This window comes from Onychostoma macrolepis, chromosome 01 (assembly GCF_012432095.1).
Source record: "Onychostoma macrolepis isolate SWU-2019 chromosome 01, ASM1243209v1, whole genome shotgun sequence".
Taxonomy (NCBI): domain Eukaryota; kingdom Metazoa; phylum Chordata; class Actinopteri; order Cypriniformes; family Cyprinidae; genus Onychostoma; species Onychostoma macrolepis.
This window is the reverse complement of record NC_081155.1, coordinates 34,310,486-34,336,895: the sequence shown is the minus strand read 5'-3', so window position 1 is coordinate 34,336,895 and position 26,410 is coordinate 34,310,486. Positions and strand designations below refer to the sequence as shown.

The 26,410-nt window shown below is 35.8% G+C and overlaps 1 protein-coding gene across 3 annotated transcripts; it reads right to left on the bottom strand.

Moving 5' to 3' along the window:
* Nucleotides 1-76: 76 nt before the first annotated feature.
* acsl1a (acyl-CoA synthetase long chain family member 1a) lies at nucleotides 77-25,099 on the bottom strand. 3 transcript variants are annotated; one of them, XM_058771754.1, is made up of 21 exons: nucleotides 24,859-25,099; nucleotides 12,115-12,336; nucleotides 9,620-9,734; nucleotides 9,414-9,478; nucleotides 9,159-9,260; nucleotides 8,780-8,879; nucleotides 7,674-7,849; nucleotides 7,513-7,545; nucleotides 7,309-7,360; nucleotides 6,791-6,864; nucleotides 6,428-6,505; nucleotides 5,113-5,247; nucleotides 4,872-5,006; nucleotides 3,558-3,653; nucleotides 3,383-3,455; nucleotides 3,171-3,259; nucleotides 2,898-3,014; nucleotides 1,893-2,036; nucleotides 1,669-1,770; nucleotides 1,493-1,564; nucleotides 77-1,089 (listed from the first exon to the last, which is right to left on the bottom strand). In XM_058771754.1, the coding sequence occupies exons 2-21, from the start codon at nucleotides 12,307-12,309 to the stop codon at nucleotides 949-951; spliced, it is 2,094 nt and encodes a 697-aa protein (XP_058627737.1). In that variant the 5' UTR covers nucleotides 12,310-12,336; nucleotides 24,859-25,099; the 3' UTR covers nucleotides 77-948. The 3 variants fall into 3 exon arrangements, with proteins under 3 accessions (XP_058627737.1, XP_058627728.1, XP_058627745.1); XM_058771745.1 differs by lacking the exon at nucleotides 6,428-6,505 and adding an exon at nucleotides 6,302-6,379 and having other exon boundaries at nucleotides 24,859-25,098; XM_058771762.1 differs by lacking the exons at nucleotides 6,428-6,505; nucleotides 24,859-25,099 and adding exons at nucleotides 6,302-6,379; nucleotides 15,296-15,446.
* Nucleotides 25,100-26,410: the final 1,311 nt, after the last annotated feature.

Sequence of the window (26,410 nt, the reverse complement as noted above, 5' to 3'; positions counted from 1 at the left end):
TGCTCTTTTTTTTTTTTTTTTTAAACACAGGCACTGGAATAATTATCAAAGTTAATGAACAGGAACCCAAACACTATTAAAAGATAACGCCATCAGTTTATTTCTCTCTTCAACAACCACATGCTACAAATAACTGTTTGCACAATTTACATGAACCAGAATACAATAAAGATGTACAAACATAAATAGATAACCTATATACACAAGCTTTAATCTCCAGGAGAGGCACATTTGAGATGTACCGAGATTTCAAAGTACTGTTAGTGAAATCTGAATATCAACAAGAACCAATTTGTGTGAACCAATATCATTTCACTGTCAATTTCAGTGGAAATCATTTATTCAGATATGGAAAAGACCTGAAATATTTTAAACGCATGGTTTACCATAACAAAAGCATTGTGACTTACAATCAAGACCATAAATTTAAATAGTAAACACTGATAAATATAGCGATTTCCATTAAACTTCTGTAAATGGATATTTTAAATAAGTTTTGATGAAAATATTTGCACATGATTTACAAATCAGAAACCTGTCAGCACTTTGTGGCATATGAATATTAGCTGTCTCAGTCTGTTGTTCTGTTTTATATGTTCTTGCAGGTGTGCTCTCGGTTATTAGACTCAAGGCATTCACTGGCCTAAGGCATTGGGGTGGTTCACTTCCAGTTTTCTTGAATTGTCGTCACAGATGAATAGCAGGGCTCATGAAATGTTTGGTATGTATTTTGCTGGCAGGACTGTACTTCACCTCTTTTGAGATGACTGTGGCACCTCCAAGTGGTAGAAATAACAAGAGAACCAGCCACAGTGGTCCTTCTCTCCCCCCGCTCACTGTGACAGAACTGGAGCACATCCTTCATAATCATCACCACGTTGCAAGTATGTTCCAGTTCAGTCATTCTCAGTGTAGACGGGGTCTCTCGCTCTCTCTCTCTCTATTGGTTCACATTTTGATTTTAGCATAGAGCTGGTCAATCTGCTGTCTGAAGTGGTTTCTCAGCTCAGTTCTCTTTGCTTTCAGTGTTGGTGTGAGAAGTCCATTCTGAACAGAGAACATTTCCATGTGCAGGGCAATGTCTCTCACCTACACACACACACAGATTAAAGAAAGAAATATATATATACACACACAAATCATTATTAGTATGTTAATAATATATAACATTGCTTAAATAAGACTAATAATAGGATATTGTTCTAAAATAACTCATAAATAACTCATATTTAATATTATTATTGCCATTATATTGGAAGCAACAAAATGACATTTTTTACATTATAATTATTTTAAAAGGTTATTAGACAAATCAACCATATTTAGAAAAAAATAAACTGTTATTTATGAGTTAATGGGCCCCCCTAAAGTAAATTTAATGGACTCCCAGGGGTCCACAGACCCTGGTTGAAAACCCTTGCTGTAGTACTTCTGTATTTTGACATGTGACTCACAACAAATGAAACAAAATAACACAAAATTAACAAATAACCTGTTCAAAGGACTTCAGTCCAGCTTCTTTCCCTAGCCGAATGATATCTTCTAGGATGGCATTTTTCAGTTCCTGGTTAAAACAATATCAGAAGTCAAGTCCTCATATTTCAACAAAATAAAAGTTTAAACATCATCAAATATGAATGCAAAGCTTCCAAATCCAAAGTGTTTTACCTTGCATTTGCACATTTCAGTATAGGAGCCCTCAATGCCTCTTTTCTTTGCCCATGCAGGCAGAAAATCTGGATCAGGAACCACAATGCCCACTAAACAAGCCTACAAAGAGACACAGGACGGGTTTACTCCACTGATCTATAATAATACATACCCACACATATACTGTACCAAAGCACATCCACACTCGGATTCATTGCTATTCATTCAGTCCTGTCTCTCACCTGCAGACTGTCTCCATGTACAAAGACCTGAGCCACAGGGTCACTGCGGATGTAGATGTTCTCAATCTTCTCTGGAGCGATGTATTCACCCTGGGCCAGCTTAAAGATGTGTTTCTTCCTGTCTATAATCTTCAGAGTCCCATTCTAAAACAATAAATACTCAAATTTACTAAAAGAAGGGGGGAGGGTTCTGTTCTCTTAAAACTTGAAAATATTTTTAAAATGTGCAATGTACAATTTGGAAAGATTGTGCAGAAGTTATACGCTTCACTTATCTACAATTGTATAAACACTAATGCTTGTGAGTCCACTGAAACTCATACTTCAAACTTCACCAGCTCCTATGTTTCAAAAAATTTGTTGGACATTATTTTTAAGAATGCATGGTGAGCATAACATAGACAAAACATTTACTCATATGTTAAGGCCCTTTCACACAAAGAATGATAACCATAAAGATAACTATAACAATAACTATAACTATATTAGCATGCGTTTATGCTGCAGTTATTTTGTCTGCTGTTACAAATGCTTGAGTGCTTTAAAGTCCGGAGGATTATATTTGGCTGTTATTGTTTTTTTGTTGTTGTTTTTCTCCAATCAGCTGAAAAAAAAAAAATCCTTCTGAAAATCTTTTCAATTATATTGTTCCTCTGTGTCATTGTTATACCTGTGATGTGGACTTCAAATATATACATATTTTTTCTCAATATTGCTTTTTTACTGTATTTTTGACTAACTTGTGCAGCTTAAGTGAGCATAAGAGACTTTTCAAAAAACGTTATTGTAAAGGGTAAAATGAATACTAAATATTGTGGTTCAGTAACTGGGTTGATGTCAGTTCATTATCAAATTAATCTGGTTCACTGAATCAAGTAGAAGATTTACAAAAATAAGGACACTGATTGAATACTGAACTGGGAGACTTAGGGGAAAAATAAAAAAAAAATTTACAAACGAGAGTAAATAAAGAGCAGAAGTGCTAAGAGACGATGTGAAATTTACCGGAAGCCATTTGCCGACATCTCCAGTGTGCAGCCAGCCGTCTTTATCTATGGCTTCTGAGGTTCGCTCTGGGTCCTTCAGGTAACCTTGAAACACATTTGGTCCTTTCACACACACCTATGGAAAACACACACACACACACACACACACACACACACACGTTAATCGAGTGGTACACCATTAGCATTGTGCCACAAATGCTGTCAGTAGAGCTTAACTTATTGAATTTTAAAGGAATTTTCTGGATTCAATATATTTTAACTGTTGACACACCTCTCCCTCTCCATTTGCTGCAAAATAATTCATCTCGGCCACATCCACAAGCTTGACGAAGCTACAGGGCAGTGGTGTTCCCACATGACCTGAGAACAGAGACCAGGAGAGTTTGTGTTACTGCACAGGCGGTTTCTACTGTACATCATCCAAGGTGTGTCTGTTTGTTTTTGTGGGTTAATACGTGTACAGTACATTGACATTTTTTTTACCTGCTGTCCAATCTCCAGGAAGTGACATAGTGCAGCCTGCGGTACACTCTGTCTGCCCATAACCCTCATAAAACTAAAAAAATAATAAATCACAAAAACAAAACAAAAAAACAGTAACCTTAAAACCAGTTGTGGGAATACTGATTAGCAGGAGAACAGAGGTGTGTGTGTGTACCTGGCAGCCCAGCGCTGCTCGCAGGAAGGTGAGGACGGTGGGAGAGACCGGAGCTGCTCCTGTGATCATAAGCCTCACGTGTCCACCCAGACTGGCCTGTAGGGTCACAGGAGTCAGATTGGTTATGTATATATAGTAGCAGAAAATAGTTGTCACTGTGCATTAACATAACACTCCAAACTGAACTGTTTAGTTACAAAAAGCTTATAGAGTTAAATTAACAGTCACATTTTATATCATGGGTGAGAGTTCTGAGCAAGCTATTGTTGATTTGACATGAGCAGAAAAACTCTATAAGCTTCATACATTTATTTAATCCATTTATAGCATGGCTCAATATTATGGTATTGTGGTGAAATAATAATTAAAAAAAATAAAAACTTCAAATAAATGCTGTTCTTTTGAACTTTCTATATATCATTAAATGAATAGAAATTTCTATATATATATTCCTGAAGAACAACGTATCACTTTTCCACAAAAATAATACACAATAGTGCAATGGTTTTAATGAGAAAAATGAGCAGCAAATCAGCATGTTAGAATGATTTCTGAAGGATTGTGTGATACTGAAGACTGAAGTACCGATGCTGAAAATTCAGCTCTGCCATCACAGGAATAAATTACATTTTAAAATATATTCAAATAGAAAACAGTTCTTTTCAGTTGTAATAATATTTCATAATAAACCTTTATTTTTTTATTAAATAAATGCAGACTTGGTGAGCATGGGAAACTTTTTCAAAAACTTGACAAAACACCAAGAATACAAACCAACAACTATAAATGTAACTATAAACAATATAATTTCCATTCACACCAACAGAAAACATTCTGTTTAGTATAAGCACACTCTGCAGTTATGTCATCTGCCACTTTAAATGCTTGGGTGAATTCTGATTGGCCATCAAGGTTTTTTTTTTTTGTTTTTTTTTTTTTTTTAAATCCTTCATCAGCTAAAAACTCATTCTGAAAATGATTCCAACAATACTGTTCCTTTGCATCCGTATTGTTATAGTTGTGGTGTGGACTCAGAATTCATAGAATCCTTGTTTTCATAGAATTAGAATGATCTTTAAACTTTACATTTATAGTTATCGTCCTTGGTGTGAACCATAGATGAGACGTGATTTCTCTTGATTATTTTTTTTTTCTCTCTCTCTTCTTTGCTTTATAAATGTCAGACAGTTGGATGCAGAGTATTTTGGAATTGGTGTGTTGCTAGGCAACAGAGTCTTTATAGGTGCTCTATGGTTTCAACTGATTGTTCTGTCCTTGGGCTCTACACACTTTCTCGGTTTCATCTGGTTATACCTGCACTTTGCTGAAGATCAGTTTATCCCACATGCTATCCTTCCTCACAACTCCACTTTTAAGCTCTGCTTCTTTCCTGCTGGTGGCAAAATCCAGAAGCCATCTTTTGAGAGGAGTGTTTGCCTGTCCAAAGATCTTAATGCAAACACATGAATGTATAATGAGCAAAGATCACCAAGTATATTTAAGCACAGACTTAAATGCAAACAGTGTGTGTGTGTGTGTAACTTAACAGAAGTACCTTATCAAACATGCGGTTGAGTAGTCTGGGCACTACAGGGAATATAGTGGGCTTAAGAGTCTTCAAATCATCCATCAACAGACGGATATCACCCTGAAAATATCCAATCCTGGCACCGTGGACCAGAAGCACACCCTACATACACAAAAATCAATTATGCAACAAGAATATAATGCCAGTTAATTTCTATATAGGCACAAACACAGTCAAGAAATTATAATATTGTATATTTAAAGTAATGGTTCACCCAAAATTGAATATTTGCTGAAAATGTACTCATAATCAGACCATCCAAGATGTAGTGAAGTTTCTTTCTTCATTGGAACAGATTTAGAGAAATTTAGCATTAAATATATTGCTCACCCATGGATCCTCTGGGTGCCATCAGAATGAGAGCTCAAACAGCTGATGAAAAGCCCATCAATTAACATGTTATGTGAAAAGTGAAAAGCTGCCTGTTTGTAAGAAACAAATCCATCATTAAGGCATTTTAACTTTAAACAATATCTACTGGCCAAAACACCAGTACATAGAGTATGAACTTTTTCACTGGAGGATGTGTTGTTATTCATTGTTGCCTTCTCACATCAAAAGCAAATTCAACAAACATACTTGTTTAGAACTTTTTGGACCGTTTTTGACTGTAAATGCTGCTTGATCTGCGCATTTTCTCCCCTGATTCAGAGGAGTTGACTTTTTCCACTGGTGGAAGCATTATGGATAGAGGACTCTGTCGGAAGCGGTTAAAAAATGTCTTACTGCTGGATTTGTTTCTTACAAACACACCACTTTTCACTTTACAGGACATTAATTAATGGATTGGAGTTATGTGGATTACTTTTGGATTATTATGATTTTTTTATCAGCTGTTTGGACTCCCATTCTGACGGCACCCATTTACTGCAGAGGATCCACTTGTAAGTCGCCACTTGTACCTCGAACGTGGTAGTTCCGTTGCGGTCTATGCAGGCTCAGAAAGCTCTCAGATTTCAATATCTTAATTTGTGTTCCGAAGATGAATGAACGTCTTAAAGGTTTGGAACGACATGAGGGTGAAGTAATTAATGACAGAATTTGCATTTTTGGGTGAACTACCCCTTTAAGTGCACCACAAACTAACTTTGTTACAAACTGTTTAGAAAATAGATTAAACAATTGTTTAATGACGGCATGCATGCATAATACATACCTCAACCACTCTCTCAAACATGTGTGCTAGTGGTAGGTAAGAAATGTGAATGTCTGTCTGATTGAGCATGCAGTGAACCTGTAAAACACACACACACACACATGTGCAGTGTGAAATACAGCGTACCTCTACTACTCTTTCAAACATATGCGCTAGCGGTAAGAAAGAGATGAGAACATCTTGAGGACTAGGTTTCAGCAACCCCTAACCACACAAACATACACAATATAAAAACACATCAACACAGGACAGAGAACCGATAATTAAATGAGGAAATGAAGCACAAGAAGAGGTGAACATAACAGAAAGACAGAACTTGATTTGAAGAAAACATTTACTAACATGTATTAACTGACAAACAAAATGAAGGAAAGATGCTCCTAAAAACTTTAAATCTCACTGGTTATTTTTGCTCATTTTCCAAGAAATACTTCACAGTTTACTTCTTACATTTATAGCACATGCTTTAAAAAAAATATCTTGGCTTACCTCTGTAACTTTAATAAAAGCAGAACAATTGGAAACAACGTTTCCATGTGTGAGCATAGCTCCCTTTGGACTTCCTGTTGGGAAAAAACCCATTCATTTTATTCTCTGAGTTGCAGCACTAAAAATGCCAAAATATGACAGGATATGATGAGGCAACATTTGAAAGAGACATGAAATGTGTTCCATGTGTATTGTTTGTAAAAGAAAAAAAAAGGAAAGAAATTGGACAGACAAAATTAACATTTACATTATAAATTGTAATTACAAACCAGCATGATTTTATTTATTTCTTTCAGTTCATAAAACCAGTCTGAATGATCTGTTCATGAATCAGACTGGTCCATTTCTCAAGTACAAATCAAATACTCAATGATTATGGTAGCCACATTTGCATATATTTTGTTCTCTTTCATTAAAAATAATAATGCTGCATTAAAGTGTTAACTGCAAAATAATTCTGAGATTAATCACAATTAAACAGTTAAATACACAGTAAATGCATATATAAACACTTTTACCTGTAGTTCCACTTGTGAAGCAAATCAGTGCCAGGTCCTCTGGTTTAGGTGGCTAGAAATAAAATCAAAACTAAGATTCATTAAATTACCATGAAGCAAAAAAAAAAAAAAAAAAAACAATAATAAAGCAATCAAATAATCAATTCATTATTCACATATAAAGTTACAAGTCTGTAAATCAATACAGCGCTCAGTTTTACTCACAATGGGTGTCTTGTAGTTCGCTTTGCCAATAGCCTGCCAAAAGAAAGACTTAATTAAGTGAAGCACAAATGCCAGATTAATGGGATCAGTGCTTACCAAGGGTGTTTGTGTGTGTGTGTGTGTGTGTGTGTGTGTGTGTGTGTGTGTGTGTGTAATCAAACCTCCAGCTCCTTGAGGCTCAGGATCTCAATGCCTTTCTGTTGTGCTTGTGCAGTCAGTTCACTGTCAAAGTTCTCCATGATCACTATGGTTTTGATGCTGTGTTTCCGGCCAGACACACAGTCCAGGACCAGACGAGCCTTATCAGCGATGTCACAGATCACAGTGGAGATGGTGGCTACAACAAAGGCTCGGTTACAGATTTCTCACAATTTCAACATGTCACAATGTCAAAACAATTTCCATCTTTAAAATCTTAAATATAGTTCTGGTAATTAATTAAATAAGTAATCAAAATGTGATTAAATATGAAGCATTTTAAATTAATTTGTATAATATCAAGTTCAGTCTGAATGGTGCAAGCTGAAGCAAAAGGCTAGAAATCATATCATGATTGTATATGTTTGCATGTTGACTGGCCTCTGCTGATTCAATCAGATTCAATCAGCCAATCAGATTGATTGCTGAACTTTTAAAGTGCCTGGTTCAGTGTACGCCAGGGTTCCTCAAATCTTTCCCTGGAGGGCCAATCTGCTGCAGAGTTTACCTCCAACCCTGAACAAACTCACCTACCTGTGATTTTCTAATGGTCTTGAAGACTCTGATTAGCATGCTCAGGTGTGTTTGATTAGGGTTAGAGCTAAACTCTGCAGGAATGGGCCAGATTTGAGGATGCCTGGTGTACGCTGTAAGCTGGCCCTGCAGTGTTCCTATCAGACTTCCTCTAAAACCCTCCACCTCCCCCAGCTCCACCTGTCTAGATCTGCTATGGGATGTATGCTCTGCAGTAGCAGCGTGCATAGTCGATCTAGCCATCCAAGACCTAGTACATTAATATTGCCATATCCATTATCATGCTAAAACTATTCCAAGAGTTCTCATGTTTGAAATAGGATTACTAATGATCCAATTAATAACATTTTCTATTATAGTGCACAAAACACTTTTCTAGAATAGGACACAAAAATTATGCTACATACTATTTTGAAAGTCCTTACTAAAAATACGTTATTTTTTTCTAGTATTTATTTGCAGAATTAAAAATGAATACAAGGGAAATATAAAACTATTGCACAGAATTGGGAAAAAATGCTGTGTGCTTGCTCACCTTTGTCAATGATATAGCTGATGGCCTCTGTACCAAGTGTATCATACAGCGGCACTGCCACCAGTGAATATGTGTAACATGCCATCTCTGAAATCGTCCACTGCAGAAATGTGCACAAAACTTAATCAGTTGTGGAATTTACATACTTAAATGCACAAGTAAGATTATTTTATATAGAATTAATATAAAATGAACTATGAATTAAAAACTGTCGCCACACCTGCTGTAGAATAAGCAAAGCAATCTATGTAATAATCAAGCCTGTCAAGTAATTACATGATATTTTGATCATCAATACCATCATGTTTGAGGTAGGCAACTTCAGAAATCTGTGTGTGTGTGTGTGTGTGTGTGTGTGTGTGTGTGTGTGTGTGATTACCTCTGGCCTGTTCTGTGCAAATATGCCAATGTATTTGTCTCCTGTTTGACTGTGACCTCTGTGGAGTAATGCTGAACCTGCAAACTCTGCCCTGTCTGCTACCTACACACATGAACATCATACGAAAATACATAACTTACTCAACAGCCATATCTGATCAAATACAAATAATACAGGGTTCGATAAACATACAGAGAAATAGACTATAGTTGTGGAATAAGGTTTCAAATCAATTTTGCTCTATAGAAATCTTACCTCTTTATATGACAGCCATTTATATGGCTTGCCTGGTTTACGTGATCCCAAACAAGGACCATTATCTAAAAATAAAAAACAAAACAAAAATGTAAAGCTCTCACACATGATGACAAAACTTTAAAATATCTAGGGCTTCGTTTTTAGGTGAACTACTGGTGATTTTAACATCTTAACGACTTGAGGCAAACAACTATTTGACTTACTTGACACTCGTAGGCCTCGTAAGAAAAACTCATACATTGTCTGAGCATCTTTGTAGTAGTATGTCATGCATGTGTCGCTGTCCTGAAGAATAGACCGACGAGCATATCCATTACCCTGAAAAATAAAACCAAAAATCTATGGTATTATGTACCAAACAATCAAATAATAACTCCTTACTCCGGGCAAAACCACCCCTGTTGCTTCACACCAGACAGCTAATCTGGGGTGCGTTTCCCAAAAGCAACTATGGTCGCAAGTTCTGTTGTTATCAATAGAGTTCAGTGGAACTAACGACCATAGTTAGCTAACGATGCTTTTGGGAAACACACCCCTGGAAAAGCGTGAACAGAAACAGTGCTGCAAACAGCGAATCGTCCCAGTGCTTTTAAACTGTACATTAGAAATCTTATAACGCCAATGAAATTTGAGGACCAGAACTAAACATTAATATAATTTATGCATAAACAATGCTTACAGCAGCATTAGGTTGAGGTTTTGATAAAAAAAAAAAAAGAAAAAAAAAAAAAAGACTAGGCCATTAACAGCAGAGGGAAGGAAGACTTCATGCTAAAGGAATTTACAGATGGTCGCTGCATAGTGGATCTGACTGGCTTTATAGCTGTTGCCAACATGCTTCAGTGTTACCATAGCAAACATACAAGAAATGGTGAGAATACACAAACTCTTTCAGGCAAAGACAGAGACGGAGATCAAGGACATGCATCTACAATTATACTTGTCTGGATGAAAGAGGCTGTAATTACTTGAATCCAAAGCAAAGTTACAGTCTGTGCACTTGTGTACATACACATATACACACAAAACTGCTATACACATAAAAAAGCATGTTAAGACAGAACAAGACATGAAAAGACCACTCTAAAAATAACTACCTGGCTGTTCCAGTGCTTTCAACACAGTCTCTTATGCTCACCAAGTCTGGATTTTTTTATTTTTTTTTCCTGCAGGCCAAACAGTAGAGCATGGCGCTAGCAACGCCAGAGTCATGGGTTCGATTCCCAGAGAAAACAAGAACTGATCAAATGCAAACTATACATTGAATGCAATGTCGCTTTGGATAAAAGCATCTGCCAAATGCATAAAAAACATTTATCAGTGTTAAAATTAGTTGTGCTGCTTAATGTTTTTGTGGAAACCATTAAAACATTTATTTTTATTATTTAGTTGGTTATTTATTTTGGATTCTTTGATAAACAGAAAGCTCAAAAGAATGGCATTTATAGAAATCTTTTTTTTTTTTTACCATAAATGTGTCCTTGCTGAATAAAAGTATTATTTTTTGAATGGTAGTGTATACTTAAAAGCTTTTCTTTTACTGGCAGGAAGTAGACGTAGTCCAAAAAAAAAAAAAAAAACCTTACTATATATGTACTGTGCTAGACTAACTGAGATTTGTCACTGCACTTGTATACTGTTGCTGTCTTGTTGGTTTGATTGCTTCTATTGTTCTCATCATTTGTAAGTCACTTTGGATAAAGGCATCTAAATGATTAAAACGTAAATGTAAATTATATTTTAAAAAAACAATTCACTGTCCCAAGAAATACAGCAAATGTTTTCTGCACAAGACCTGATTGCATGTATGTCTGAGGACACAGATGGGTAACTCAGGAAAGAGTTCATAGATGCATACAAAAAGACAGTTTTGCGTCATGCAACTTGTTCACATGCTGGGGTAAACCCAGAGGAAGCCAGAGTCCGCACTGCTGAACTACTTCTTACAGGAAGTTTGAAAATAATCACTGTCACGTCAGCTGCCTTCACCCGTTCACCTCTAAAATGCATTCAAAAGGTCTTTGTTAAACAAATTCAAATTTATTAAACATTTCAGTCAAAGTTTTGCAAGCTATAATGGTGTGCACGACTTCTTATGACCTTGGTGGATTTGCAAGCCATGGCTGCTAAGCAACTGTTGGAAACCAGAATGCACTTTTTTTTTTTTAATCAGTCTTCTGGGAATCTTTTTATTTATTTTTTTCCAACCAAGTGGCCATAATGAGCATTTCCAATGGGGAAAAAAAAAAAAAAAAAAGTGTCGTTTGATTTCCCAAAGTTTAAATTTATGCATCAACAACAAAAACAACAACAACATTCAATGGCTTTGTTTGAGGAGGTTAGTAACACTGAAACAAGATATCATTAAGTGCAACTGTGTATTTTGCTTTCTTTGCCAAATGGTATAATTAATGGTCAGTGTTCTCAAAATAAAACAGTGACCCCTTTGTTGCATGTCAGAGTATTAATGTTATCATCTAAAATGGAGGTTGTTTGTTTTGCATGTAGATCATATGGGTCCTTCCTGTTCATGTGGCTTGGGGAAAAAAAAAAAAAAAAAAAATCTAATATAGACCAGACGCTTTATACACAGCCTGATTCTGAGAGACTATTCTTACCCTGGACCATTTCACCTCACCACTAATTTTTAAATTGGTTTTGCAGTGTAAAACTTTTGAGGAAGCATTTTGACACCTACCTGTACCTCCACGGACTGCATGGCGAGGTCACAGGGTGGTTTAAGTGCTTTGGGACGAGTGGCCAGCCAGTATGTGGTGATGGCAGCGAATGCGCCCATGCCCATGAGGGTGTTGGTGGGTAAGCTGCGTACATACTGCCTCAAGTCATCCAGCTCAGGTATCCGCAGGTGTCGGATGAGATCCTGGGCCTGCATGGCTCTGCCAATTCAGCTTGCTCAAGTCTGAAAGAAGAACACACAGAAGGAAGAATTTAGTGGGACACAAAGCCTTATCATAGAAGCTGAAAATCAGTTTGAAATTCATCCACTGAAGTGAACGCTACATGTGTATATTTATGATGAATATTTGGCTTTATTTCTGTGTTAACACATATTGACTGACTGACAAAGAAAAACACATTTTGTACAAAAATTAATAAAGCAGGAGATTGCAGTTGAAGAATAATTTAAAATGTATTTATTGATACAGTAGACTTCAAACACACAATATTCCTGCTACATTTATTATAAGACAATATTAATCTAATTTGTTTATATTTATCAAAATTAGCTTTTTTTTTAATCAGTATATTTTTATACATTTATCCATTTTGTACATTATAATGCTGGGATGTTTTTTTCTTTTTTAACAAACTAGGATGTATAATATCTAATATGTATAATAGATTTATTATATACACGCATATATATATATATACACACATATATACACACCCATACACATACACACACACAGTCTTAAGTCGCTGGGGTATATTTGTAGCAATAGCCTAAAATACACTGTATGGGTCAAAATTATTGATTTTTCTTTTATGCCAAGCTTTACTTAATGTTCTCATTAGAACATTAAGTAAAGATCATGTTCCATGAAGATATTTTGTAAATTTCCTACTGTAAATATATCAAAACTTAATTTTTGATTAGTAATATGCATTGCTAAGAACTTCATTTGGACAACGTTAAAGGTGATTTTCTCAATATTTAGATTTTTTTTGCACCCTCAGATTCCAGATTTTCAAATAATTGTATCTCGGCCAAATATTGTCCTATCATAACAAACCACGTATCAATGGAAAGAATATTTATTCGGCTTTCAGATTATGTATAAATCTCAATTTTGAAAAATTGACCCTTATGACTGGTTGTGGTCCATGGATACATACACACACACACACACACACACACATGGTCGTCTTTCATTTTATCCCTGTATTTCTCTGCCTTGTTTGTGGCAGCTCTATAGGAGCAGAAAATGGGGCTATAATAAAAAAGGCAATAAATATTTCAGCTGCATCAGCCCACAGCCTCTAGCTGTGTTTCTCTGTACAGTCTCTCCTCATGGAAGTGGACTAATTACAGACAGGAAGAGGGTCCTTCATTCAGCCGAGACCTCAGAGACTTCTGCAGCTTGACTTCACTGCTCTAAAAACAAAGTTGAAAATCTCCTCTAAAGGGTGGCAGCTTCTTTGTATCAGTGAGGTGTTTGCTGATAAGATCTCCGAAATCACTTGGTCTTCACACTGAGGGTGAAAATTAGTGCTAAATCCTGTGAGGAGCACTGTTAATGTGTTATAGATGATATAATGGGGCCTTCACCTCAGAGGTCTGTGTGACATTAATGCACCGTTTCATACGTAGACTTCTCACATTTACACTATTAGTCAAAAGTTTATAATATAAAAACACAAACATCTATTATGAAGACACCAAGGCTGCATTTATCTGACTAAAAATACAGTAAAAGAGTAATCTTGTGAAATGTTACAATTTGTTTAACTCTTTTTGAAAGGTAGTTTATCACTGTTTACACAAACATACTAAGCACAAATTAGGCATATTAATATGATTTCTGAAGAATCAGGTGACACTGAAGACTGGGAGTAGTGGCGGCTGAAAATTCAGCTTTAGCATCACGGAATAAAATTACATATTTTGCAGAAAACATTTCATTTAAATTGTAATGATGTTTCACAATATCACTGTTTTTACTTGAGCCTTGGTGAGCACAATAATGCTAAAAACAACAACATTAAATCTAAATGATTACAAACTTGTATTTGCACAAATTCACCAATATTGTTCCATTTGGCATCACAATGCACTGTAAAAAAAAAGAAAGTTGAGCCAACTTAAATTAAGGCAACCAGCTTCAGCAGATTTTTGAGTTCTCAACTTATTTTTGTGGGAGATTCTCAAATTTTTGTATAAACTTAAAACGACAAGTTGAGAAAACTCAAGTGTCTGCTAAGCTGGTTGCCTTAATTTTAAGTTGGCTCAACTTTTCTTTTCTTTTTTTTAACAGTGTCCTAAGCAACAGAAACTTCACAAAGATATAAAAAAAATTAATGTAAGTGCAGAATAATTATTTTATCACAATCTTATGATGAACCACATTTTGTATTATTTCAACATCTTAAATCAGTTGTAATAAATCCATCTAATCAATAAATGGAAGCAAATGCTTTTAGCGTTTTAGTATTTATAGTGTACTCTGCACTGTAAAACAATTTTTTAAAGTTGTAAATAAAACATTACTAGTACATGTTACAAGAAAATACAATTTCAGGTTTTCTACTTCAAAATTGTGTTTAATTTAATAAGTTACTTTTCTTTGTAATTGTTTGTCAAATTTACTAGCAATTTCTGAGTAAAAATTGTTTCTACACTAAACTTATTTCAGTGTAGGCCTACCATAAAGGACGACAGTAACATACAGAACAATTTCACTGTTAAGTTTGTTTTATTCACTCTTTATAGGCTACCAAAAGTTGAATTAAATTTCACAAAACACAAATAAAATGTCAATGTCAGTTGAAAGCAGATCACCAATTTCAGTATTTCTCAAGGTGAAAACGTTCTCTAGTTTCCATTCTACTAAAGTCCCAATGCCTGACCTTGAAATAATCTAGAGTCTAAAGTTCACACACATTTACATAGCTATCGAAATGAGAACATTCCAAAAAGATTATTTGCAAATTGATTTTCCAATCAAGGACACCAGATTTCACCCTGATTTACCTCACTTTTGGGGGCAATATTACACCTAAAAGTATCACAGGTGAACACACACACACACCAGCGTGGCATAACAAAACTTTTATGATGAAATCAATGCAACGATGGAAAAAAAAAAATATATATATATATATATATATATATATACACACACACACATACTTACCCTGCAGCTCTAGTTGCTGGGTTTCTTCTGTGTGTGTTGGCGTGAATAATAGCTCATATCGTAATATTATGTTTTTTTTAAGGGACGCTTTCAGCGCGTGTCTGTTGTAGTAGTTAAACTGACCTGAAGGAAACTACTGGCTATGAATAGCAGAATGACCCTCACAGACAGCAATACCACCACGTGGGTCTCCCTCTTTTTCTCTCACTCCAAACGGTCACTGAATTTTCCATCTCCATTTCTTCCTTTCTAGTTCTCATTTGTCTCCCACTTCTCATTGCATTCTGAATGTTTTTTTACCCGTTGGCTTCAGTATTTAAACCCTAAGCAGATGCAATCGTGTGTGTGTGCGCGCGTGTGTGTCTGTATGTGAGAATGAAGTGGGTCTTTTGAAATGCATCAAAACACATGGAGATGCTGGCATCCCACACATCAATACAGTGCGTACTGTTGCTTTTCTTATCTCAGAAACATAAGCACACAAATCCAACCCAAAGATGTTAGCGCTGACATTGCTGTGTTTGTGTGCGAAATTCCTGATGAACAGCACAGTAGCTGATAGTCGTATAGAAGATCTGCTCTGTAATACGAGAACAAGAGATGTGTGGCAGATCAAACACTCCGTTGCTCAAACACAATACAGTAATTCACAAACATAAAGAGAAAAATAAATAAAAAAATAACACAAGACATTCCACATGTGCCAGGAAGTAACCTCTCACTGAATTTGTCAAAAACTTGTGCAGGTTATATTTCACACTAAAAATCAAAAGAAGTTAAAATTATATTTGCCTGGCCTAATTGTTAACTAACTTAAAGCATTTTTCAATGTCATTGAAGGTTTAAACATCTGTGTGTGGCTGCACATTGTTAGTCTCATGTGGACATAAGCATACAGTACATCTTTCAATTCATGATTATACTGTTTCTAAGAGGGTTAAATTGACAGTCTGTGTGTGTGTCTGTGTGTGTGTGTGTGTGTGTGTGTGTAAATGTTAGTGCCAGCAGCTGTGTGTATCTGGCTCACAGATGGGAAATGTCAAGCTGATCACATGGCAGGTCTGGCAGTGCTTGCCCTCAAAGTGAAAACTAACCTCTCTCCATACTTGGGACTGCAGACAGTATAAACCAATGATAGAGCAACACTCACAATCAGCCCACTGGGAGAAAGATGGTGAGAGTGAGACAGACAGACGAGTCTCACACCAGAAGCCAGAGGAACTTTTTAATAACACACAACTGTATGAGGATTCATTTAAGTATCAACTTGACATCAGATGTTTCACCTACATTTTTTTTTAGAATAATTACAATTAGATACAGATCAAGAAACCAATTTTCAAAAACATCCAAGTAACAGGAGATTCTACCAAAGGGTTCTGTATTTACTCTTAATGTTGAATGAGAAAGACAACTGAGATATTCAAATGATATTGCAGGCTGAGAAAGCTCTGTAAAGCATTATGTCATAAATGGAACCCAATGGAAAAAGAGAGAGAGAAAGAAGCCACAACAAACAGCTGTTCTGACAAATGGCACACAGGATACCAAACTCATGACACACACAAAATTGTAGTTCTGTAAAAGCTTGAACATGTCAAGGTGAATAACTCAGGTTAACAGAGTCAGCTGCACTTAATGCTGAAAATTCATTTAAATTTTTTATATATATATATATATATATATATATATATATATAAATTCCCAAGACTGTTTGAGAAATTACAATACACTCCGTGGTTTACCAATGGTATTGTCAGCTTGGTGACCTCCTAATCAAAACTTAATAACATTTCTAGACACATTATGGAATTAACACCAAGCTTACGTAACCAATAAAACGTGCAAATACCCTAAAAAGTCATGATGGCACAGACACAGACACAAAGACGAAAGCAATGTCAAAAAGCAGGTTTGTGGCTTTAGTCCATGTTGTCTTTGAGGTCATTTATATAGTGTACTCTTAAAGGTTTAAAGTAATGACCTTACAAATATTTTCTTCCTGCAAAATGGAGCTAAATATTGATGAAAATTATGTACAACAGCATTCTCTGTGGAATGACAAGCAATAGCCAAAAGATGTGTTGCCACATCTAGATAAACAGGAACAAGATGTACTAGAACACTTACCTGCTGGAAAACACCACTTACCTGAACGACTGTTTAAAAAAAAAAAAAAAAAAAGTAGTTACCTGGAAGACACTCACCTACACAACACTTACCTGTTGAAGAACGACAATTATCAACATTTACCAGAACATCACTTACCTGCACAGAGGAATCCTGCAGAGGAACCTTCTAGAGTCCAACAATGACGACCACCAAAGAGGTTCACATGAAAACTTTGGAACTCCTACATGCTACAGTGTACAAAATGCGAGAAATGACTTTAATCCACACCCCACACACACACACCAAATATGAATTCTTGGGTACCAATGCAGATTCATTATTCTCAGCCCTCACTCATCTATTATCCAGCAAATTAAAGAACCCAATGAACCTTCACTTGACCAGGTCTAAGGTGGCACTGCAGAACTGTACTGACAAACTGCCCTCATATTGACACTAACTGCCCTAACCGATTGCACTTATCTGTTGCCAACAAAGGGACTGTGACACTCATAGAATGAACTGTTGTTGGGCCGAAAAAAAGAAAAAAAACATGGGCTGTTTAAAGGCCTAGACAAATTAAATGAACTGAACAATTTGAAACTTTCCTTGGAGCACTTGGGAGAACAGCTTGAAGTATGTTGCACTTGAACTTGACGGTTTCCTGTGTGGACTTGATTCTTAATGAACATTCCTTAGTGCCTTGATTCTGGGACTGTTGTTTGGGGCACTAGCTCAATGAACTTGAATTCAGAAAAGCTGATAATCAGCTAACAAGGACTGTCTGTAAAACAGGAACATGATGAGTGATTATTGAATGCATGTACTGAATGTAAAAAAATAAATAAACGAAAATTGAGAATAAGCATTGAAAAATGTGTGACCTGGTACCTTTACAAGTGTGAAGTGAAACGATATGGACTGGTTTAGGACTTTGAGTGTATTGATATCGGGACAACATTTTATTTTGTTGGGGAGAGTGTGACCACCCTGCTGCATAGAGTTTGTGTCATAAATATAATTAAATTATTTGTATATATTTTGTTATGTGTAATTTTAATACTAGTGTCATAGAGAAGTCCATTCATGTATCATTTAAGCGGAATCATTTTTGTGTCACTTGTGTTACTTACCTGAAATACATACCTGAGTAGTTGATCTGAGATATTTATGAGTAAATCCAGATGTATGGAAGATCTAGAACATTTCTGTATAGATGATTATCTATTTATTTGTTTACTGTGATTTGATTCAAGTATTTATATGCGTTAATGGCTACTATGATTCAAAGTGTTCTAATGAAATACAATGTTTATTAAAGACAACAAAAGAGGACCGCTTGGGCAACCACTCTTGTCTCTGTCTCTCTCATTCATTGTTAAGAGAGTACTATAGTATGCATGCGTGTATGTTACACATATATATATATATATATATATATAAATTAAAAAAAACAGTAATATTGGGAAATCTTATTGCAATTTCTAATATTGGTTTTCTATTTTAATATACTTTAAAATATAATTTATTTCTGTGATGCAGCGCTGAATTTTCAGCATCATTACTCCAGTCTTCAGTGTCATTCTAATGTCAATCATTATAATATGCTGATTTATTATGAGTGTTGAAACTGTTGTGCTGCTTCATTCTTTTTTGGAACATGTGATACTTTTTTCTTTGATTCTTTGATCAATACAAAGTTAAAAAGAGCAGCATTTGTTCAAAATAGAAATCTTTTCTAACAATATAAGTCTTTACTGTGACTTTTCCATTTAACAAATCCCTCCTGAATAAGTATTAATTTCTTTAAAAAAAAAAAAAAAAAAATTTACTGACCCCAAACTTTTGAATAGCATTGTATATTGTAACAATTATTTTTTAAATAAATGCTGTTCTTTTAAACTTTTATTAATAAGAGAATCCTAAAAAAAAAAAAAAAAAAAAAAGGTCCCAAAAAAAAAAATGAAACAGCACAACGGTTTCCAACATTGATTAGAAATCAGCATATTACAATGATTTCTGAAGGATCACGTGACACTGAAGACTGGAGTAATGATACTGAAAATTCAGCTTTGATCACAGAAATAAATTATATTTTAAAGTATATTAAAATAGAAAGCTGTTATTTTGAATTGCAATAATATTTCACAAAATATGTTTTTTTTCTGTACATGGAAAATCTTACTGATCCCAAACTTTTGACCGGCTTTGTCTGTGTCATATATATATATATATATATATATTTTAGTACTGTATATGATTTTATCAGACTGCAACATATACAAGCTTTTTACAGTTTCATAAAAGATTGTCCTCTTTCAACTTTTTAATTGGAAACACATCAACAATGCAATGACATTCATGTCTGTCAAACCTTTTAATTGGTTCTTTTTTTCCTGCATATTATATATATATATATATATATACACACACACACACACACACACACACACACACACACACACACCACCTCTGCTTTTTACATTTTTGAAAATTCAAACAGGACATTTGGCCCTTATTATCCCACTGTTTTTTTTTGAATGGGTGCACGTTCACTTCTGGCCAGAGCATAAGTTCATAATTTATAACATCACTTCCTCCAGTGAAAAAGTCCATCCCCTGTTGCCCTCTCACATTCATGACAATTGTTCAGAACGGTTTTCGCTTGTAAACGGTGCTTGATCTGTAAATATTTCTCTCCTGATTCAGATTATACAACTTTTTCTACTAGAAAAAATGTCTTGATGGATTTTTTATTTTGTTACAAACATGCAACTTTTCATTGGTCACATTGAGTCGTTTGGATTACTTGCAGATTATTTTACAACCCATTTACATCAAGTTCCACCAATCATCAAACAGTCTTGATGACAGACAAAGAGCGTGTGTGTTCACAACTATTCACCGTATTTGTGTTTTTCTACGATCTCATTATGCACATTTTCAGACTTCTCACATGAATCTCATGATTTCGTGGAAGTTAGTCTTTCAGGAGCTAGAAATAAATGCAGCGCAGGCTAGATTATGGTCTGAAATGGGCTTGGTCATGTTTGAACTCTTTCTAGCTGAGCCACACCTAAAGCTTTCTATAACAGGTTTAAAAGTGGAGCAGCACATAATGCAAACCATTTTCTATAGAAGCCCAGAGGGCGGTTTCGGCTTTTGTGAGAAGAAAGACTTACAATAGAAATGGAAGATCTGGAATTTGAGACAGGTGCTTTTATCTGCAAACCTGTTAAATATATTAAATGACATAACACATTTTTATTGATAACCACAGCAACAGGTGTTATTCTGGAGTGCAATAATATTTCACAAAATATGTTTTTTTTCTGTACATGGAAAATCTTACTGATCCCAAACTTTTGACCGGCTTTGTCTGTGTCATATATATATATATATATATATATATTTTAGTACTGTATATGATTTTATCAGACTGCAACATATACAAGCTTTTTACAGTTTCATAAAAGATTGTCCCCTTTCAACTTTTTAATTGGAAACACATCAACAATGCAATGACATTCATGTCTGTCAAACCTTTTAATTGGTTCTTTTTTTCCTGCATATTATATATATATATATATATATACACACACACACACACACACACCACCTCTGCTTTTTTACATTTTTGAAAATTCAAACAGGACATTTGGCCCTTATTATCCCACTGTAGTATGTAGTGTAATTCCAGGAATTGTATCTCATAATACTGACATGCATAACCCACATAACTGCATAACTCCATCAGCGGCCCATTCAGATTTAGAGATTATTTTTGGACTAAGGATTGTGGTTGAAAAAAAAAAAAAAAAAAAATGCAAACAAAAAAATCTTGTCAAATACATTTCCTATTATCCAGTCTGTTAGGGCATCATAGCAGCTGTTGAACTATTCATGGGCTCCCTGAAGGAAAGAGAGCTAAAGCACACTGGTCTAGATGATAGCCCATGTATTGATAATCAGAGAAAAGCAATACAATCCAAGAGACCTGATTGTATGGGAGACTTGCAGTTCCGTGGCTGTAATAATTGTAGCACTGATAATCTAAAAAGCAACAGCCAAAATGTTATTCAGGAGCACTATCATTTAATTTGTCCATTAGTTTTACAAAATATGTATATAGCTTTCATGGACAAATGAAACAATAGATATATGACATAATGTCTGAGCCATTGACCCAATTCAGTCGAGAACAGAGACTGATTTGTTTGGGTGTTATAGAAAGAAGATATTAAAGAGAGACAAAGGCAAATGACTGACAGTGACCTAGCCGCAAGATCATCCACACGTACATTAATAGACAATAAGCACAAGCACAAGGAGAAGAACAATGTCACATTCTGCAAGAGAGAAAATTAATTGACTAGTGCTGAACTAGTACTGTTACTCTTCAAAAGGAATAGTTTAGTCATGTCAGAAAATAGAAATTTTGATAAATTTATCCACCCCCAGGCCATCCAAGAAGTGGATGAGTTTGTTTCTTCATCAGGACAGATTTGGAGAAATTTAGCATTACATCACTTGCTAGCAAATGATCCTCTGCAGTGAATGGGTGCACGTTCACTTCTGGCCAGAGCATAAGTTCATAATTTATAACATCACTTCCTCCAGTGAAAAAGTCCATCCCCTGTTGCCCTCTCACATTCATGACAATTGTTCAGAACGGTTTTCGCTTGTAAACGGTGCTTGATCTGTAAATATTTCTCTCCTGATTCAGATTATACAACTTTTTCTACTAGAAAAAATGTCTTGATGGATTTTTTATTTTGTTACAAACATGCAACTTTTCATTGGTCACATTGAGTCGTTTGGATTACTTGCAGATTATTTTACAACCCATTTACATCAAGTTCCACCAATCATCAAACAGTCTTGATGACAGACAAAGAGCGTGTGTGTTCACAACTATTCACCGTATTTGTGTTTTTCTACGATCTCATTATGCACATTTTCAGACTTCTCACATGAATCTCATGATTTCGTGGAAGTTAGTCTTTCAGGAGCTAGAAATAAATGCAGCGCAGGCTAGATTATGGTCTGAAATGGGCTTGGTCATGTTTGAACTCTTTCTAGCTGAGCCACACCTAAAGCTTTCTATAACAGGTTTAAAAGTGGAGCAGCACATAATGCAAACCATTTTCTATAGAAGCCCAGAGGGCGGTTTCGGCTTTTGTGAGAAGAAAGACTTACAATAGAAATGGAAGATCTGGAATTTGAGACAGGTGCTTTTATCTGCAAACCTGTTAAATATATTAAATGACATAACACATTTTTATTGATAACCACAGCAACAGGTGTTATTCTGGAGTGGGGCAACTATCCTCAGTGGATTGCTCCTCTTTTACTTTAAGGCTGATGGTACACAGAGTGACTTTTTGAGCAATTTTCCTGGGCAACTTTTTTTGAGCAATGTTGCTTGGGCACTTTCCCATCGAGAATGGGTAAAGAATTTTCTATCTGGATAATTTAGATCGGTCGTGGGCCCTGTCTCACACCTGGTTGCCCACTGAAGCCAACATTACCCAAAGTTGCCTAGCAGCATTGCTCAAAAAGTTGCCCCGTGTATCATCAGCCTAATACTAGTGGAAAAAATAACAGATTCTTGCAAAATGATCTATAGAATATGCAAACTATCAATACAAAGAACAAGTAGTAAACATTTCTATGCAACCTTAACTTTGAAAGAAAGTTAACGACGTGACCACAAAACCCAAAGATGCAGAACAAACTGTCTGCACGAATATGAGAAAAATAGAAGGAAATGAAAACAGCACAACCTCAGACTGCTAGACTGCCAAAATTCCAAACATTCCTGAGCACGTCTGCTGCTCATATACCACAACTCTACAGTTTAAAACCACAACATAGTCACAAATCACTTTCGGTTTCACACACACACACAAATAAATCATGCATTTAACTGATAGTCATCTCATTTAAAAAACATATTTCTTAGCCTATACCACAATATTGAAAAAAAATGTCTCTCTCTAGTGTTTCATGCAAGACTTAAGCCTATTTGACAAATTCTTACATCATCTCTTATGCTTTTTAAAATATAGGAAAAGTGCGAATTGTTTTTAAGTACATTTTAATAAGTTACATAAATATAATTCCCCTGATGTGATTATGATCCAAAAATAAGTCCATCTTTCAGCCACTGCATCAACGAAATGAGGCCAAATTAACTGTGTTAAGAGGTCTTCTTGTCTGCAAACCTGTTGCATAACCGTGTTCTATTTGGATGTTCTCTTTGAACCTTTAATAGACCAAGTTTATTTATTTATTTATATTTTTTTTGCATCAAATAAATTGCATGTCTAGCATTGCAGGTTAAATGGTTAGTTCAGGATGCCGCCTATAATGTGTGATGGCCAGTGATATGCGATATGGAAAAGCAAATGGGAGGTCACACGACAATAAGTGATGCCACAACATGCCGTGGACAAGAGCTGCATTGTTTCCATGTCCGATTCCGTTCTGTATTAGCTAATTAACTAACAATAGAGCGCGCGAAGCACCGACAAGCGTCTCCAAGCACGCTCCATCTCCGCCCCTCTCTTTGTCTTCACACGATCCTCTGCTAAACTTCAGCCATCTCTGACTCTGATAGAGGAATGCCAATGAAATTCACGTTGGGTTAACACTTATACTGTGGGAAAATGTTTTAACATTCTCCATTTTTTTTCTGCTAAATACAGATGTGAAAGCGCCCTTTCCTGCGCTCACTCGTGCTTCGCGATGTTCAATTCGTGATTGATTTCTTCCATGGTCAGATCTTTTCAATGAATCGGTTGAACCAGTTTACAAAAATCAACCTGCGCGATTCGATCACGATTTGGACGGGATTGGTCCGAATTGGTTCGTAAGCTAACAAATCAATTCAAGTCAGTAGTTACTGAACCGATATGATCGATTGATTCGACTTATGACTGAGCTGATGGTATAATCATTTGGAGTGAACCGAGGATATTGACTGATGGGGAAGTTACTTTTAATAGTTTTAATATTAGAAATTACACAGATAAAGCACACTGGAACTGTATGAGACACATACACACCAGAGCAGGATTTAATATATAACATTATTTACAGTAGGCGAAGTAGCCTATGCAACAATTGCATGCCAGACTATGGCTGAAACGAACTGTTCAAAAGAACCAAACGAGTCTAACTTAATTCTTCCCACCAGTACTCTGCTTCAAAAAGAACTCGCTGCATAAAAACATCCCCAAACGTGGCATCATCGCTGCATTTATGTATTAAACTGAGCGCGCATGAGAGGCTGACCAGATGTAGTGACGCACAATTTGCATTTGAACGCTTTTCTCCGTGATATAATTATTAACGTGCACGGTTTGGATGCTTTCAAGCGTTGTTCATTTCAATCTATTGAAATAATAATACTAATCCAGCCAAGATTAAGGTAGAATTGCACAAACCTGAATGATGTTACTGTAGCGTCCACAGAGCTGTTACTTGAAGGCGTGTATATGGCTCTCCGAGCTGTCTTCTTCAGATAGCAAACCGGGCGCTCGACCAATCAGAACACTCGTTTCATATTTTTACGCGTACGAAGTGAAAGAATGAGTTTAATTGGTTCACTAATAAAGCAGGATGAAGCTTCAGTTTTTTTCTAAACACCGTGAGGTGAAGGTAGCCCAGGCATCCTCAAATCTGGCCCACTCCTGCAGAGTTTAGCTGTAACCCTAATCAAACACACCTGAGCATGCTAATCAGAGTCTTCAAGATCATTAGAAAATCACAGGTAGGTGAGTGTGATCAGGGTTGGAGCTAAACTCTGCAGCAGATTGGCCCTCCAGGGAAAGATTTGAGGAACCCTAAACTAGCCTATCCTATCCTAATAATTATGGGTTATAAAAAAGACGACATAGGCACTGATGTTGATAAATATAAACTGCGACGTTCGCTAATAAAGCAAGATGAAGCTTCTGTTGTTTTCTGTACACCATGAGATGAAGTATCCTAATAAATATGAGTTATGAAAATATTAGACAAGTTTATCTAAGTATTACCATCTATTAGTCTAGCTACATGATCAGCCTACGCCTTCTGTGTTGTTGACTATAATATAACAACCTTTTTGTGTTTTAACAAGCTTTAATCCTAGTAATTAGCCTACAATTTATGCATTTTATTTTTCAGTTACAATAAAATCTTCCATGGCCACATAAATGATCACGGTTAAACTATCTGGCTGCTTAGATACAGGTCCAATATGAACTGAGATCTGAGAAGTTTATCAAAAAGTGCTAATTCCTTCTTTCTTTCTTTCTTTCTTTCTTTCAACAAGAGTTTAGTTTACTTCTACAAATGACAATAATAGCTATGTCTCCCTCTAGTGAGCAAGACGGCGCCATGACAAGCGTTCATGTTTAGGATAAATTTCTGAGGGGAAAAACGAGACATAAGGCTATGTTTCGCCCTTTTAAATTTATTCAGTGAGCAATAGATTTATATTTGATTTCGGACGATTTTTCTGAATATTAAGGATGCTCTATTGTGATGCACGAACAATGCTGAATGTCTCGTGTGAAGTGATGCAGAGGAGACTCACGGTGGCGCGCGAAGCTAAAGGATTGTGTGTGTCCCTGGCCTGGGGTCGCCACGGGTCACCGCCTCTCGCATGACAACACATCGTCTGGAGGATCAACATTTTTTCCCATCAACGTAGGAATTTCAAATCTAACAAATGTGCGCAACACGCTAAATGACAAAAGTTTATAGTATGCGTATTATGGGATACTTGCAGATGCAATTGCATTTTTAGTTGATAACTAAAATAAAGAGCTAATAAAACTAATGAATGTTGAAACTATTGTCTGACCCAAACAATCATACTAATAAAAAAGTCATAAATGAATACACGTTTTTAATATACAGAATTCAAATTATTTTTAAGACAATGGCTTCAAAGTCGACGTGTAAGTTTTGTTGAAATCTCCACACGATGGCGCTTTGAATTTAGTTGTA

Coding starts and splice junctions, on each gene's coding strand:
- acsl1a (XM_058771754.1), bottom strand. CDS start 12,309: ATGCAGGCCCAGGATCTCATCCGACACCTGCGGATACCTGAGCTGGAT. Junction 6,865..7,308: donor CTTCACAAGTGGAACTACAG/GTAAAAGTGTTT, acceptor TTTTCCCAACAG/GAAGTCCAAAGGGAGCTATG. Junction 3,015..3,170: donor CAGCAAATGGAGAGGGAGAG/GTGTGTCAACAG, acceptor TGTTTTCCATAG/GTGTGTGTGAAAGGACCAAA.